This window comes from Elephas maximus, chromosome X (genome assembly GCF_024166365.1).
Source record: "Elephas maximus indicus isolate mEleMax1 chromosome X, mEleMax1 primary haplotype, whole genome shotgun sequence".
Lineage (NCBI taxonomy): Eukaryota > Metazoa > Chordata > Mammalia > Proboscidea > Elephantidae > Elephas > Elephas maximus.
The window spans coordinates 22,527,192-22,543,425 of NC_064846.1; the positions used below are offsets into that span (position 1 = coordinate 22,527,192).

A 16,234-nucleotide genomic window follows, 5' to 3' on the forward strand; every position below is an offset into this window, starting at 1 on the left:
GAGAAGAAAAGAGAAGACAAGGAATTTCATTCTGACTTTTCAGAATTGAAGTGGATCCCAAAAAGCCTGTTGGACTAAGTTGGCACTTCATTCAGAACTTTCTTATGTTCATTTAAAACATCCCGTTGCTTTCTAACTGGACCTTGTTTTTGTCTTTCATATCCTTATCCTCACTGAAGAGGAACAGGTTTCATAATGTTCAAGGCTGGAGTTAGGGGAGGGTGCCCTGCAGCTCCTTGGAGCTTTGTGAGAGAGACGCCACCACTAGACAGCTAGCTCGCCCGTCTTTGCAAAGGAGGTCGAGAATGAATATAAAATGCAATATGCAGTACCACATGTCACTCAGTGTCCTTTGCGGTCTCAAGGCACAATATGCTTGATACCTTGGAGCCCTGTCTTGCTCTCACTAAAACCCCGAGTAAAATAAGCAAGGTTAGGCTACACTACCGGTACTGCTGTTGCCCAAGTTGGACCCTGTGCTTTGCCTCGGGTGGTCTGTCACAGGCTGAAAATTTCAAATAAAAATTTTTGGACAGGTTTGAGGTGGATTGACTAGATGAAAGCCACGGTCCCTTCCAAATCTCACACTCCAATAGCCTATGCTCAAACAATGGTAGGTTCCCTGCCTACCCCCTCCATCTCCTTTTGCCTGTGTGAATGTCGCATCAGCAGGATAAGAGGTGGAAGATTAACATAAGCATTTTTGAAAAATGAATGTTCCAGAAATGTCTTCACAATGTAAGTATCAAACACAAAGTGTGAGTGTGTTTTTATTTAATCAAAAGGATAGGGAGAAATACTTTTCTCTCCATGAATGAACCATTTCTGTCCACTAGGCAAATCAGAGAAGAAACACTCTTCCAATTATATTGAAATGCACACTTTCTATCTAAAGCTGTAGGTCAAATCCTGTGCAACAAACTAGAGTCGTGAATATCTATGGCAACTGTTTTGCCATCACATGAAAATGAACTTCCTGAGAAGTGAGTTCTTTTTTCACTCATTGGAAATGCTCTTTATAAATCAGACTATAAATAAAAGCCTAGGTGTAGAGAAGACTAACTAACCAGCTCTCTTCCTATACAACCCTTGGCCATTGTTTTCCTATGAGCATGGGACATACAAGGTAATTTTTATAAAAGCTGTATACATGAGGGAATCGTTGAGCCAGTAATAAAGAACATATAAATATCAGTAGATATATGATTTTTTTTATATGATTATTGCATAAGAATGGTCATTTTACTCTTTGGGCCTCAGTTAACCTAGCAGGAAAATGGGACTAATAAGAAACATCTTCCCTGTAGTGAGAGGGCCATATTGTATGAAAGCAACTCAGATCCCTCTCTGTTCTACAACTCTTGTAATTTAGTGTTGATTGTGGACCAATAAAGATGTAATCCATGTATCTCCAATACAAATTTCTTAGACCAATAAATATACTGGTGCACTAAATAGCACTTTAGTGTTGGCCAGTCTGGGTCTGAGCCAGTAGTGAAGGAGGTGGAATTTATAGCAATCATAGTAATGATAATATTATGGTTGTTGTCAGGTGCTGTTGAGTCGTTGTCAATTCATAGTTACCCCATGTGACAGAGTAGAACTGCCCCATAGAATTTCCCAGGCTGTAACCTTTATGGGAGCAGATCGCCAGGTCTTTTCTTCCATGGAGCTGCTGGGTAGGTTCAAACCTTCAACCTTTCGTTTAGAGGCCAAGCACTTAACCTTTGCACCACCCAGTCTCCTTATTGAGCCCCAGATTGACTTTAGGCTCCACAAGAGAAAGGACTTCATCTGTTTTATTCATAACAGCCAATAGCAAAGGCCTGCTGAAGGACTTGGGACTTGATCTGGAAAATAATGGGGAGCTACCTGGGTTTTAAGTAGGGGAGGGATGCTGTCTAGTTGATGGCCTCGGGGAGGAGGGGAGTGGTGGAACAACAGAGTGGCAGGCCAACAACCCACTGTAACTAAGGGAGGAAGCTACCTTCTACTCTTCACTCCCGTAAGTGGCAACCTGGGTAGATATCAGCAGGCCAGGAATGTGCCCCAAAAGCTGAGAGAATGGACCTGACTCAACTAGTTCTTGGCTTGGAGGACAACAGCACATGGGAAAACCAAGTGCTATGGATTGAATTGTGTCCCCCCACAATATGTATTGTAAATCCTTACCCCTATACCTGCGGTATATTGAATATACATACCACGAAATGTCAGAAGAACGAAGAAGTCTGTCCTGAAAAAATACAGCCAGAGTGCTCCTTGGAAACAAGGATGGTGAGACTTCATCTCATGTACTTTGGACATGTTATCAGGAGGGACCAGTCCCTGGAGAAGGACATCATGCCTGGTAGAGGGTCAGCGGAAAACGGGAAGACCCTCAATAAGATGGATTGACACAGTGGCTGCAACAATGGACTCAAGCATAACAATGATTGTGAGGATGGTGCAGGACTGGGCAGTGCTTTGTTCTGTCGTACATAGGGTCGCTATGAGTTGGTACGGTACCTACTCGACAGCACCTAACAACAATATAACCCTGGTTATAATCCCATCTGGGAATGGGTTTTCTTTGTTATGTTGATGTGGCAGTATTAGTGCAGGGTGTGTGCTAAGCCAATTTCTTCTGAGACATAAAAGAGCAGATTAAGCAAACAAGTGAGCAGAGATGAGGGAAGATAGATGCCAAGCCACACGAAGATCGTCAGGGAACTGAGGAACAGAAGCTGAAAAGAGACAAGGATCTTCCCCTAGAGCTGGCGTCCTGAATTCAGACTTCTAGCATCCTAAACTGTGAGAAAATAAGTGTCTTGTTTGTTAAAGCCACCCACACGTGGTATTCGTGTTATAGCAGCACTAGATAACTAGGACACCAAGTATGCCATAAATGCGTACTAGCTAAGCAAGCCTTTGCAGATAGTTCTCGCCCAGTGTATTAAACTATAACCTCCTTTTAGCCTATCCATCTTCCCTTCCCCTAGGACTGAGCAGAATCTGGCACAGAGTAGATGCTCAGCGAACATTTATTATTCCGAAGCCGGGGCACTTCTATAGAACTGGGCAGTCGACTGCACGTTTGCTGCTGATCCTAAATGAGACCCAGAGTGCTGTGTTTTCTGACAGGAAATAACATGGGATTTAGTTAGTCGTGGCTCAGCCGCTCAGGAGCTCTGTGGTTGTGGGCAAGCCACGTAACCTTGATAACATTCAGTCTGCTTATCTATTTTTTTTTTAAACAAATACCCAAATTTTCTAACAGAGTATGAAGGTACACCTGGAAGCACTCTGCAAGCTGTAAGGTACTATACGACCAAACTGTGCTATATCCACGTATGTGCTGTTGTTAGTTGCCGTCAGTCGATTCCAACTCATGGCAACCCCATGTGTGCAGGGTAGAACTGCTCCACAGGGTTTACAAGGCTGTGACCTTTTGGAAGCAGATTGCCAGGTCTGTCTTCCGGGGTACCTCTGGGTGGGTTTGAACCTCCAATCTTTTGGCTAGTAGTCATGGGCTGAACTGTTTGCACCACCCAGGGACTCCATCCATCCATCCATATAGTGGAATGCTATTGAGCCATAAAAAGGAATGAAGCACTGAAATATGCTACAACATGGATAAACCTTGAAAACATTATGCTAAATGAAAGGAGACAGTCAGAAAAGATCATATATTGTATGATTCCATCTATATGAAATATCCAGAATAGGCAAATCCATAGAGACAGAAAGCAGATTAGTAGTTGCTTAGGGCTGGGGGTAGGGGAGAATGGGGAGTGACTGCTTAATGGGTTTCCCTTTGGGGTAATGGAAAGTTCTGGAACTGGATAGTGGTGAAGGTTGCACAACATTGTGAATGTACTAAATGACACTCAACTGTACACTTTAAAATGGTAAGTTTTATGTTATGTGTATTTACCACAATAAAAAAAAAGTGCTATATGAGGGTTAATTTGTCTGAGAAGTCCTTGATTCTTGCATTGGACATGCAGCCCTCAATCTGTTCTTTGGCGTTTGGAAAACTTACAAAGAGTAGGTGCATCCCCACTAAGGAGGTGAGCTGGGGTGGGGGTGGGGGAGGGGAGGGGAGAGAAGGAGGGGCTTATGGCCATCTGAAAAGCTTCCCTTCTAGATGGTATTTGCTTCGTAGATTGCCAGTTGTTCACCCTGTTTGTACTGAAATGAAAGGAGGCTTTGAAGTGGGAGCCACCTGTGAGCAGGGCTTGAGGTTCCTTCCTCCTGTGGTAAAGTTCAGACTTGTCCAGATCCGTTTCTATCCAGAGGTTACTGTTTCTGGTGGAAAAGGCTCCAGGTTTGGTTCCTGAAGAGGAAGAGCGGGAGTGCATTGGGGGGCAAGTAATGAGCTCCCCCAGGACCTGGGGTGAAAAGAAGCTGCCTGGTTTGGCCTATATGATTTGGGAGTACCTTTTCTCTCTTCTGGTCACTGGATTTCATTTTATTATTCGTCTTGGTTGCATCACAGATCAAATTCTCCTTGGTAAAGAACATCTTTAAGTAAATGCATCAATCAATGAAAGTTAAAAAGTGCTGGGCTAGGTTCTACCAATGCCTGAGGGGCTGATGTTTATCCATTTGAGGAAAGCTCTGGACTATTTGAAAGTCCCTCGAAAATGGCATGAAATTCATTTGTAGCTGAGTTTGCATATTTAGAAAAACTGTTCTCCTAGTTTCAGAGTGTTCTGCCTACCCACAGAAATTGGAAGTCCCAGTTATGGGTGAGTTACAATCTGTCTGTTCATGCTGATGGTCTCCACGAGTTAATAAAATGAAGAAGCAACTGCAGTGGGCACTCAAAACAACAGTTCCACTGGTTTCTACAGCTCCTCACAACCAACCATGTCAATGTGGTTTACAAACAGCGGCGAGGAAGGCTCAACAAACCCTATGAGGGAGATAATTGTAATGATGGTTCGTATCTTCACCCTATGTAATTTTATGGGAATTGAGAGTCTAGCCAAATTAAGTCCCAGCCCCTTTTATCTGCCCAGTTCCCAGCACACTCCCGAGGTGTCTGAGGCACTTCTCACCCTAACCTCTTAAAACAGATTGTAACAATAACAACAGTAATGACAAGTTTCCAATCTGCACAGTTCCCTTCATTAAAGGAGCTCTGGGAGCTTCAAAAACACTCATTAATGGAATCTGACAAAGCTTGGAAGGTGGGAAGACTCACTCATTCTCAGTTTTCTGGCGGCTAAGTGGAAACCGGGTCCCAGAGGTATGGGTCAGTCTCTCTCTCTAAAGAGGCTTGAGGGCCTAGGGGACCTGGGAGGGTCGCTCCATTAACCCATTGCCCTGGAGTCTATTCCTTCTCATAGCGACCCTATAGTACAGGATAGAACCTCCCCATAGGGTTTCCAAGGCTGTAAATCCTTATGGAAGTGGATATCCAGGTCTTAGTTGTCCGAAGTGGCTGGTAGGATAGAACTGCCAACCTTTATGTTAGCAGCCGAGCACTTAACCACTGGGCCACCAGGGTTCCTTGGGGGGTCCCTAGGCTACCATTATTCCATGTGTGTTAGGGTCTGGACCCTTGCTGGGTGGTATTAGCAAGTCGTTTTCCTTCTCTGGGACTGTTTTCCTACCTGCAGCAGGTGGGGTTAGGCCATTTCCAAGATGTAGAAGGTCAACCGTGACTTTGCCCCGCACCTGGCAGATGGGAGAGTTTTCCTGCTTCAGGGTTTGGTTAGACTTGTAGCAGAACCAGATGTCTATGGGGGGGGGGGTGTTGAGGTGTTGGAAACCCTGGTGGGTAGTGGTTAAGTGCTACAGCTTCTAACTAAGATGTCCGCAGCAGTTCGAATCCGCCAGGCGCTCCTTGGAAACTCTATGGGGCAGTTCTACTCTGTCCTATAGGGTCGCTATGAGTTGGAATCGACTCGACGGCAGCGGGTTTGGTTTTTGGTTTGGTTGAGGTGTTGCATAGGGGAAGAGACTGTTTGCCAAGGTCCGGAACGACTCAGTTTACCATGAACACCGTTTGATGGGAAGCAGGTCTGGGGTGTCCAGGTGAGGCTCTAGGGCCAGCTCGGTGTCCCCAGCCCCCGTGATGCCTGCAGCGAGGCAATGCGAGTACTGTGGGCGCCTTTCCCGCCGGGCCCAGAAGCTAAGCTGGGCGGTAGGAGCGTGCCCCGGGCAGCAGAATGGCCAAGGGGGGCAGATATCTCAGAGAGAGGGCTCCGCGCGGCTCTGGCCCTCAGGCAGCGGGTCAGGTGGCCGCGCTTGGAAGACCTCGGGCTCAGACGTGCGCTCTGGGACAAGTCCTTGGCGGCCCAGTCCCGCGGGACTTGGGCCCTTCAGCGCGGACAAGTTAGCTTTTCTCTGTGGGCGGGGGGCGGCGGGCAGGCTCCCCGTCACCCGGGAGGAGGGGAGGCGGGAGGAGCCCGGCGAGGCGTGTCACTCAGGGAGCGCAGCGCGCCCGGTGTGGCCCCCTAGGAAGTGGAGCTGGCCGCTCCGGATCCAGAGCCGCTTCCAGGTTTTCTCCCGGCCCGGCCCTGCGTGCTCCCGCCTGTCCCGGCCCCCCCGTCCCCCGCGCCTCCCGCCCCCTCCCCCTAGTGCCGCCCGCTTGGCCAAGTTTGCAGAGCGCGGCCGCGCACGCCGGCCAGTCAATCAGCGGCAGAGCCCAGAAGGGCACAGCAGCGCGCTGAGGGCAGAGCGAGAGGAGCCGAAGCGGGCGAGCAGAGCAGCGCCGGGCCGCCCAGCCAGCGCCCGCCGCCGCGCCCACACCCTCGCGCCCCCCGACGCTGCCACCTTTCTCTCCTCGCTGCGCTTCTGCCGGCCGGCGGTCAGCTCTCCCAGTCCACTGGCCCGCGGAGTCCCAGGTCCCCGGTCCGCGCCTCCGCGCCCCTGGGCCACGCGCCGCCTCCTCACCCTCTCCTCCTCCTGTAGCCGGGCGACCGGTCCTGGGGACCGTTGCCTGACGCTCAAGGCCCAGCTCCACTTTTCGCCCCGCGCCGCCTCCTGCTGCTCTTTTCCTCCAACTCCCAACTCCAACTCCTTCGCCCGCTCGCGAGTCCCTGCCCCAGCGCCCCGCGCCCGCCGCGCCGCGTTCCGGCCCGCCCCGAAGCAGGGAGCGCGCCCTCCAGGCCCGCACCATGGCACGGCTCGGCTTGCTTACGCTGCTCTGCACCCTAGCCGCCCTCAGCGCCGCGCTGTTGGCCGCCGAGCAGAACTCGAAAAGTTGCTCGGAAGTGCTCCGTCTCTACGTGTCCAAAGGCTTCAACAAGAACGATGCCCCTGACTACGAGATCAACGGTAGGTGAGAGTCCCGGGAGGCGGGCGCGGAGACGGCCCCCAGGGAAGGGGCTGCGGGCTCCCCCGCCCCGCCACCTCCCGCAGGTAGCCGCGAGGGAGCAAACGGCCAGCGACAGAGCCAGAGCGAGCCAGCCCAGCGCAGAGCGTCCCCGGCGGGCACGGTGCCCCCCCTCGCCCCGAGTCCGGGGCGCTGAGAGTGAAGGGGTGCCTAGGAGTTGCTTGGTGCCACTCCCGCGCGCTACCCCCACTCCCCCGGCGGGGCACGGTCCCGGGAAGCTCCGGAGGACTCTGGCCCTCAAAGTGTGTGTCACCGGCTCCCTCGCCTTTTCCGGGTTGAACTTCTTATTGGGCTCGCCGCTTTGTCGTGTGGGTGACAAGAGGCTGGGTGCGGGCTGAGAGGGCCGGGAGTGGAGAAAAAATCCCTCCTAGTGCTTGTCAGATTCCGGGGGTCACAAAACGTGGGACTTGAATTGATGTTTCATTGATACTCTTAAAACCCTCTCCATGCCTCTCCCCCACCACTGACACGGATTAATAGTTTTAAGTAGCTGCAGCGGCTTTAGAAGTCGCTTTTTAAAAAGCAAACTGATCCCCGCCCCCCCACTCTTCCAAACCCCGACCTTGGGTAACTCCTGCTTTCCGGAAGGTAAGAAGGGTACCTTTCCCCTCTTTCTCAGTTAACTTTAAGGGTTAATAGCACTTTCAATTACAGACCTTTGAAAGGACTGATTGTAGGAAACCCGAATATGGGTTTGGAGATGGTTATGCAAATAGAGGGGGCTTAGCTTGTGATAAAGTTCGCCAAATATCGACGCTGGGGGTGCGTGGGATATTTGAGAAAGTGCTCTGGGACCGAGCGCCCTCCTCCTCCCTCCCTACAAGCCCGGCGGCCGGCCGTGGTCGGATCCGTCCCCTCTGGGTCACGCTTAACTCACCGCGACCAACTGTTGCGCGCAGCCTCGCGGCCGGCACTGGGGCCGCCGGCGGCGCAGGTAGCAGGTTTGCCCTGGGAGTTCAGAAAGCACCACGAACCTAGCTGGCTGGCGGCCAGCCTAAACTAACGGCCGAGGGAGCGCTTCGAGCCCCGGGACCGAGCCTCCCTTGGAGCCTTTCATGGAAGTGAGCCTGGCTGGGCTGGGCGCTCGGGTGGAGCGTGCAGGGGGCGGGCAGCCAGCAGAGGAAATACTGTAATTTCAGCCAGGCGCTTCCAGAGGCGCACGAAGACTTGGGGGTCATTTTTGGGAAGGTCTATTAATACCCTTGGAGATTAAGTGCAGTCATCAATTACATAGAAATTACAAAGGTAATTGAGGGAAGTTGCTCGTGCTTTCGGATTGTAACCGGCCTCTGTCTAGAAATAGAACGGAGGAAATTGTTGGAGTCGCCCAAGCGTCCGCGGCACCTTGGCAGTTATCAAATAACTCACACACTACTGATTAGAGACTGTTTGCCCTTGAGCTGCCTGTCTTTTTGGGAGCTCAAGTATGTCCTCAGAGCGGCCTGATTTTATTGGTTGTAGTCCCTGAAAAGCCCTCTTTCTTTTCCTCTCTGGCTCCTGCCCTGCCAGAAAAGTGAAGTGAGCCAGCAGCTACTGAAGCTTGGGGGCTATGCAGGTCAGACCTGGGGTCTTTGTGCCCCACACAGTTTGTGCCTGGGCGCAGCTGAGATTATTGGCGTGAAGGTTACAGTTGTCATTCCCACATTTTGAAGGGGTAGATGCAGTGATGCACTTCATGGGAATGTGACAAGTTTTCATCTTTTGCTCGTGCAAACAATATATGCCTTTGAGATGGGCTGGCGGCACTCAGGGAGTGGGTTGTGCAGTTGCCCTCCCCACTTTCTCCAAGGCTGCTGCCTGCGGTGTCTTGCAATGGCAGGGTATCTTCCTCCATCAGCATCTCAGGCTTGAAGGGTGCTTAGGGACTCTCTACTTGGTGCTCCCTGTGATGGTCATTGCCCCCAGAAAACACCTGAGCCATATTTTTGCCTCCATGTCTCTCTGGGCATTTTCCTCGCAAAGATAGGGGAGTTATTAGTAGCCAGCAGCAGGAAATGGAAGCTAATCTGCACACACCCAAAACATTTTATTCTTTTTGTCTTGTCCTTCATCTCCCTCCCAGGGCTGCTGCTTTTATTTCCCCTTTTGAATGACCTACTGGACTGCATTCTCCTGAGGAACAAAGGAAGTGCCTTTTTAGCTGGAATCCTTGGAAGACCACCAAGGACTTTAGCTCATGCAGTGCAATTTCGCACCACTTTCAACAATAACAAAAATGCATGACTGAATGGCTCAAAAATGTGGAGTGTTAAAGGCATTCATTTGAGTCTAGGATACTGTCACAACACGGACAGACCCCATGTAAATACCTTTAGACGGCCAGTATAGAAACAGAGGTAATCTTTACCACTGCCCTGACCTCTCCAGATGCATGTATTAGCCTAGTCTTCCCTGGCCTACACTCAGAATTTGGGTCATTTTTGGGGGAGTAGGAACTATAGTGACTTGTATTCAGCCTACATCTGAAAGAATTTATTTCCAGGCACTTTCCCTAGGGGGATGTAGATGTTTTTTAATGCAATTGTCCAGGATCCTTTTCCAGGCAAAGGGTTGCAATGTCTGGGTGCCTAGCTCATTGAGCCCAAGTTGAAGGTTTTATTCTCAATAGCCTTGCCCTTGCCTTTGAGAGGTTTGGACAGACTTTAAGAATACTCCGTGTTCTAAAGGCGTCTCAGTCCTTGTAGTTCATAAGAGAATTTGATGTGCTCTTAAAGGTGTTGGGAGTATGGCCTGTTGACAGGGCCCCAACCGAGGTCCTGCATTGCCTATCCACTTGACCCTGTACTTCTCAAATAACGGGGAGCCCAGATGCCATGATCAGAAGGGATCTATAACACAAAGGGCATGTTTCTGTTCAGAGTTCAATGAGCATATCTTTTTGGAGCATTTACCATGTGCAGTATTCTGCGCTCCCACCGCGGAGGCAGGAAGAAGAGTAGGCAGGGCCTCTGCCACCCAGGACCTTTCAGGAGTAGTAGGGAGATAAGCCATGCACACAAATAATTGGAGTACAGTGTGTTTTGAGATAAGAACCACGTGAACAGTACAGGAGAAGGGAGTATCCAGTGAGTTCCAAGGAAGATGGGATCTGGGATTAGAATATTAACAAAATCATGCTAGTTCATTAGTAAAAACCAATGTTAATTAATGATCATTAAGAAGTTTAAAGATCCGACCATTTTTATTGTTTACCTCCATAAAGGCAGAGGATAAAGGGTATGTAGTAATTGACACTTGATTACTCTCGTTGCTGAAATTGTCTCTACAGGTGAGACATTTGGTTAGATGTTTTCTTGAGCTTGCCACTGTTCCCCTTTTCACAGTGACACTGAATGATGCCAAGGAGAACTTGCTGTCACTAGTGATTCTGGAGTTTTTATTTTCTGCTCCCATTAATGTTCATGAGCAATACACTTGGGAGCATGCACACACACACATGCATGCATGCACACATATGTATCTTAAAGAATTCTGGGAATTGCATGAACTATTTAGGATTACATGGGGGTAAAAGTACATATGTTGAAGAGGTAGCAACGTATTCTGTTCTGATGTTGAGTTGATTATTGCATTTTAGACACAGCATATGTCTTCAAGATTTGTATTCTTCCTTCCCCAGCTTAGGTACACGCGTTGGGGTTTAGAATGTACTTGCGATCCACTGGAATCAACACTCTGGCTCCTTGTGTATCACTTGAGCGGAGAAGGGTCTAAATGAGCCACAGAGCCTGTGACTCTAAAAATTATCCCAAGTAGTATAGGCCCTGTCACCTGTAAAAGTTCTGGCTTATGCAGCTCAGTATCTAGTTAGAGCATACAAACAAAATATTTGATTCAGTATAATGACTATTTTCCTTTTTTCTTGGATTCACATTGGGTTGCATGCAATTGCAGGGTTAACTGGAGACTAGACTGAGGAATGAAAAGGGAAGTTTGTTGTCTCTACAAGGGAGATAACATTGGTGTTAATCTAAATCAATTGGAAGTGAGTCCCTTGGCTCCCTAATAACATGAACTATTTTAGCACTGAGGTTGTTTCCACAAAAAAAGCCTTTTGGCCTCATAATAAGAATGCTTGAGTGCTTTCCCTGAACCCAGCCCTATGCTAAGGACTTTACATATATAGCCCACAACCACCGTAACCCACTGCCATCGAGTCTGTTCTGACTCATGGTGACCCCATGTGTTACAAGAGTAGAAATGCTAATGCAGTGGCAAACTGAAAGGTCAGCAGTTTAAACCCACCAGCCACTCTGGGAGAAAGATGTGGCAGTCTGCTTCCATAAAGATTTACACCCTATGGGGCAGTTCTGCTTTGTTCTGTAGGGTCGGTAAGAGTCAGAATCGACTCGATGGCACACAACAATATTTACAGAAGCAGGTAACACCAGGCCTTTCTTTCATGGTGCTACTGGGTGGGTTTGAACTGCCAACCTTTCTGTTAACAGCTGATTGCAAACCGCTAGGGTCATCCAGAGACCTACAACAACCATAGAAGGTCAGACTTATCTCCATTTTACAGACAAGGAAGCTCAGATTCAAAGGAATTAAGAAATATATTCACAGTCTCATAACTAGTGAATGGCAGAGGTGCGATTGGAACCTAGGTCTTGTCTGACCAGAGCCTAGTCTTTAACCACTATGCTGTGTTGTACAGATAGTAAGACAAAGTACCTTCTCTGCTCCCATAGAGGGTTAGTTTTGGAAATCTAAGCTATGCGCGGGCCTTCAGCTAACTAGTAGAAGACCGTCAGAACAGCACTATTCTCAGTCTGTAGTCTAGAGGATCCAGTCAAGGCCTGTGCAGTCATAGCGTTATGACAGGACATAGACAATATAGTGTTAGCACTAGAAGGAATAGACATTGTGTTTCCTGGGCCACAGGGAGCCAGTGAGGGTTGCTAAGGAGGGGAATGCCACGAGTCAGGCTGTTTTAGAAAGATAACTTGGTGTCAATGAGGCAAGAGATAGAGGTCAGAAGATCTGTGAGGAGGTTGTCTTAAATAGCTTCTTAACTGGTCTACCTACCTGCCTGTTGTCGGTTACTCTCCCAATCCATCCTGAACACTGCCAGCTTCACTTCCTTATGACAGTGCTGTGAAAGGAGTCAGTCCTCTGCTTCTAGATTCAATGGTTCCACGTATCTCAAACGGTACTTCTTTCATTGAGACTTCTGAACTCTCCAGGTTATGTGCCCTCTTTCAATTTCCTGCTTGAACCAGATTCATGGTCTTTAGTACATAACTGCTTTGTATTATAGTTGTGTGCGTGGGCACATGTTTGTCTTCTCAACTGTAAGCAACCTGAGGGCAGAGATGGCAGTTCCTGGTGTTTTGTGTACCTGACACTACCAAGTGCAGTAGCTCAATGTAATATTTGTTAAACAAGTAGGTGGATGACAGACAATTGTATTGCATTCTCAGTGAGGACACCAGTGCTATAATGGGATTATACTGCCTTGATGATAGATTGTCATCCCGTGGTCTGTTGATCCCTGAGCAATCTCCTGGATCTAAACACTTCGAAGTGAAATAAATTTAGAGTAAATCTCTGTGATATGTTGGTATAACGTGGAGAATGTTTTCATTTTGCAGGAGCACTTGTCTTTACCACTTCATTAATAACCGAGTGCTGTGGGAATTTTTCACAAAGGTTCAAAATTCTGTTTTTCTTCCTGCTTTTAGATGCACTTTAAGGAACAATTGAGACTGTTGTGATTAGCCAATTTTAGAGTAAAGTTAAATTCACCACATTCAATTAAAAATGTAGAGCTGGTTCATTGTACATCAGTTACCTTGAAAAAAATGATATCTTAAGTTTATTGTCTACTCAAAGCAGAAGAACACATGCTTAAGGATATCAGAATATTTTATATAAGCAGACACACTAAAATACGAACAGATAAGAACTAGCATTTTCAATTACACTTGGTTAAACATCTGTTGCTTACTATAGAGAACATGAAAGTGCAGAAAATTTCATGAAGCGATTCCATCCTGGAGGTAATTTGAAATATTGTATTTAAGTTCTGATGTATTTAATTCAGCAGTCTGGTGGGAGAGAAAAATCAAAGAGATCCATCAGCCAGGTATTCAACTTTGGAAAAAGAAACTCGTACAAATGTTAGAAATTAGGGAAAAAATTGAATGGAAGAGTTAAAGTCAGTAACCTCTAGGAAGCCTGGAAACTATGTAAAAACATCTTATTGGAAGCCCAGATAAATGTGTGCCAGACATCAAAAAGACCAGCTGCTTGGGGGAAGAAAAAAAGGACCCAGCATGACTAACTGGCAGAGTAAAAAAGGCTGCTGCAGGGAAAAAGGCATCATGCACACAAAATGGAAAGAGTTTAAGCCAGGAGACAAGGGACCTCCATGAGGCATGACAGGTACAAGTTAGAAATAGAGTGGGCCGAAAGAGAATTGGAGGCGAATCTTGCAAGAGATTTGAAAGCATGTCTATGATGATAATGGTGAAAAGGGTAGGCTAAAACTTATCAGAGGAAAAGCAATATGGCTTCTTTAAGAGGAAAATATGCCTGGTTCATTTCCCAGGGTTCTTTGAGAGAAAAGTATGGGGCTACTGGGAAATAGACCCATAGAGTTGAGGGTTTCAAAAATTATGCAGTGGGATCCCAAGGCAAAAAACGTTTAGAAAATGGATGCATTTTGTGATAAGTGGGAATGGTGGTTTACGATAGAAAAATAATTGAGAGGAAGCCCCATGCCATGTTCTTAAATGGAGTAGTTTACATGGTAGGAACACGGTTTCTTGGAAGGAGAGGTTCTGGCCTAGTTTGTGGCAAATTAACTGTCTGATACCTTTGGTGAAGCTCTTCCCTCTTTGGGCCTCAATTTTCTCATCTGAAAAATGGGGTTGGGGGATATGTTACGATGCTGGACTAGATCAGTGATTCTCAACCCTGGCTACATGTTTAAACCACCTGGGGAGTTCTGAAAATACGCTAATGCCTGGGAACCGCCCCAGATCAATTAAATCATACTTTCTGGAGGTGGGGCCAAGTGATGGTGTATTGTAAAAGCTCTCCCTGTTGGCTCTAATGAGCAGCCACAGTTGAGAACCACTGCCATAGATAATTCCTGAGGCCTCTTCCATCTCTACTATGGTATGATCCTCAATTTTCCAATGAAATGTGCCACATAGCCTCTGAGATGTGAGTTTCACGTAGAATCAGTGTGTGCTTATTTTAATTCTGGCTGACTTGGATTGAAGTGGAAAGTCTGTTCAACTGGAGAAAATTATTTGAAAAATTAAGACACAAGTCTAAGCCATAACCAGTGACACTTTGCTGACGGCAGAGATGTAATAGGCGGACTTGGAGAGAAGTACTTTGAAGAGAATTAGAACGGAATCCAGCTTTGCCGTCATTTATTGAATAAGTGTCAGTGTGCTAGGTGATATTTCTTCCTCTTCTGTTTATTGGTAGAAAAACAAAACAAATAACCTCTTTATCCTCTTCTTTAATGTCCTGTTTGCCATGTGTTTATTCTCTTCAAGTATCTTATCAAGAAATAGAAGTACAGTAAATCCCTAGACTTGTGGCCGGCACCACCATGCAGAACACAGCTGGGAATGTGGAAGCAAGCAGAAAAGCTAAATGATGGAAACAGCTGTCATAAAGCCCATGTATTCTACTTCAAGGAAAGGCCTTCAGAAATTTCTCATCAGTAATCATCAATTGAATAGCTCTGATAGCCAGAGCAGTATGCTAGGTACTGGGGATTCAGAGAGCTTTAAAGCAGGAATCAAACTTTTGAGGAGCTTACATTCTAATAGGGTTGATAGGTGAGAAGATAAAATGCTTTGGTTATCTAGCTTCCCAGGCCATAGCGGGCTGATTAGAAATAGCAGGAGTTACTGGTTGGGGGGTGGAGAGGCAGGAAAGGGAGAAAGGAGAGATGACAGTATGACACAGGGGGTGGGAGGAGGCCAGAAACAAACCAGTAGATCTAGAACCTACTGCTTTTGCCCAGTTTGAGACCTTTTAACCAGTTGCTGTGGAGTTGACGGTGACTCATGGCAACCTCGTGTGTCAGTGTAGAACCGTGCTCTGTAGGGCTTTTAATGGCTGGTTTTTCGGAAGTAGATCTTCAGGCCTTTCTTCCAAGGTGCCTCTAGGTGGATTTGAACCTCCAACCTTTCTGTTAGCAGCTGTTGGCACCACCTAGGGACTCCTTAAGACCGTTTAGGATAGGGTAAATGCTCAGAGGTACCTCTGTAGCTCATGAGGGGGCTAGTGTACTTCAGGACCCTAAATAATAAGTGGAGCCCTGATGGTACAGTGGTTAAACTCTTGGCTGCTAACCAAAAGATCAGCCATTCAAACCTACCAGCAGGTCAGCAGGAGAAAAGACCTGGTGATCTGCTCCCATAAAGATTACAGCCTAGGAAACCCTATGGGGCAGTTCTACTGTCATAAGGTTGCTATGAGTCAGAATCAACTCTATGGGATACAACAATAACAAATATTAAATAATTTTGTTCGGCATATTTTGATTTAAAAGGAAAGCGTGCTGTATTTTTTTAAAAAATAACACATCCACACATAACACATGGAAATGATGAAATTAAGTAAAACAGATCTGGCATCACACGCGTGTTATTTGCATAAAAGTATGGTATTTTAGGAAGAGTTCCATTGGAGATACTTGGAATACAAAAACTCAGGCTTGAAAGTAGGGGGAAGCTCAGTTAACTTACACATGTACCTATTTAGAGCACCTAGTCTCCCAAGGGAAACCCTGGTGGCGTAGTGGTTAAGTGCTACGGCTGCTAACCAAAGGGTCAGCAGTTCAAGTCTACCAGGCGCTCCTCGGAAACTCTATGGGGCAGTTCTACTCTGCCCTGTAGGGTCGCTATGAGTCGAAATTGACTCGACGGCACT

At 47.2% G+C, this 16,234-nt stretch overlaps 1 protein-coding gene across 1 annotated transcript in view; it reads left to right on the top strand.

Moving 5' to 3' along the window:
* The first annotated feature begins 6,627 nt into the window (after positions 1-6,627).
* Positions 6,628-16,234, top strand: part of GPC4 (glypican 4) — a 115,581-nt gene continuing 105,974 nt past the window's right edge. Inside the window, exon 1 of the mRNA XM_049871882.1 lies at positions 6,628-7,272. Coding sequence (XP_049727839.1) covers positions 7,113-7,272 — 160 coding nt within the window. The 5' untranslated portion in view covers positions 6,628-7,112. The remainder of the gene's footprint in view (positions 7,273-16,234) is intronic.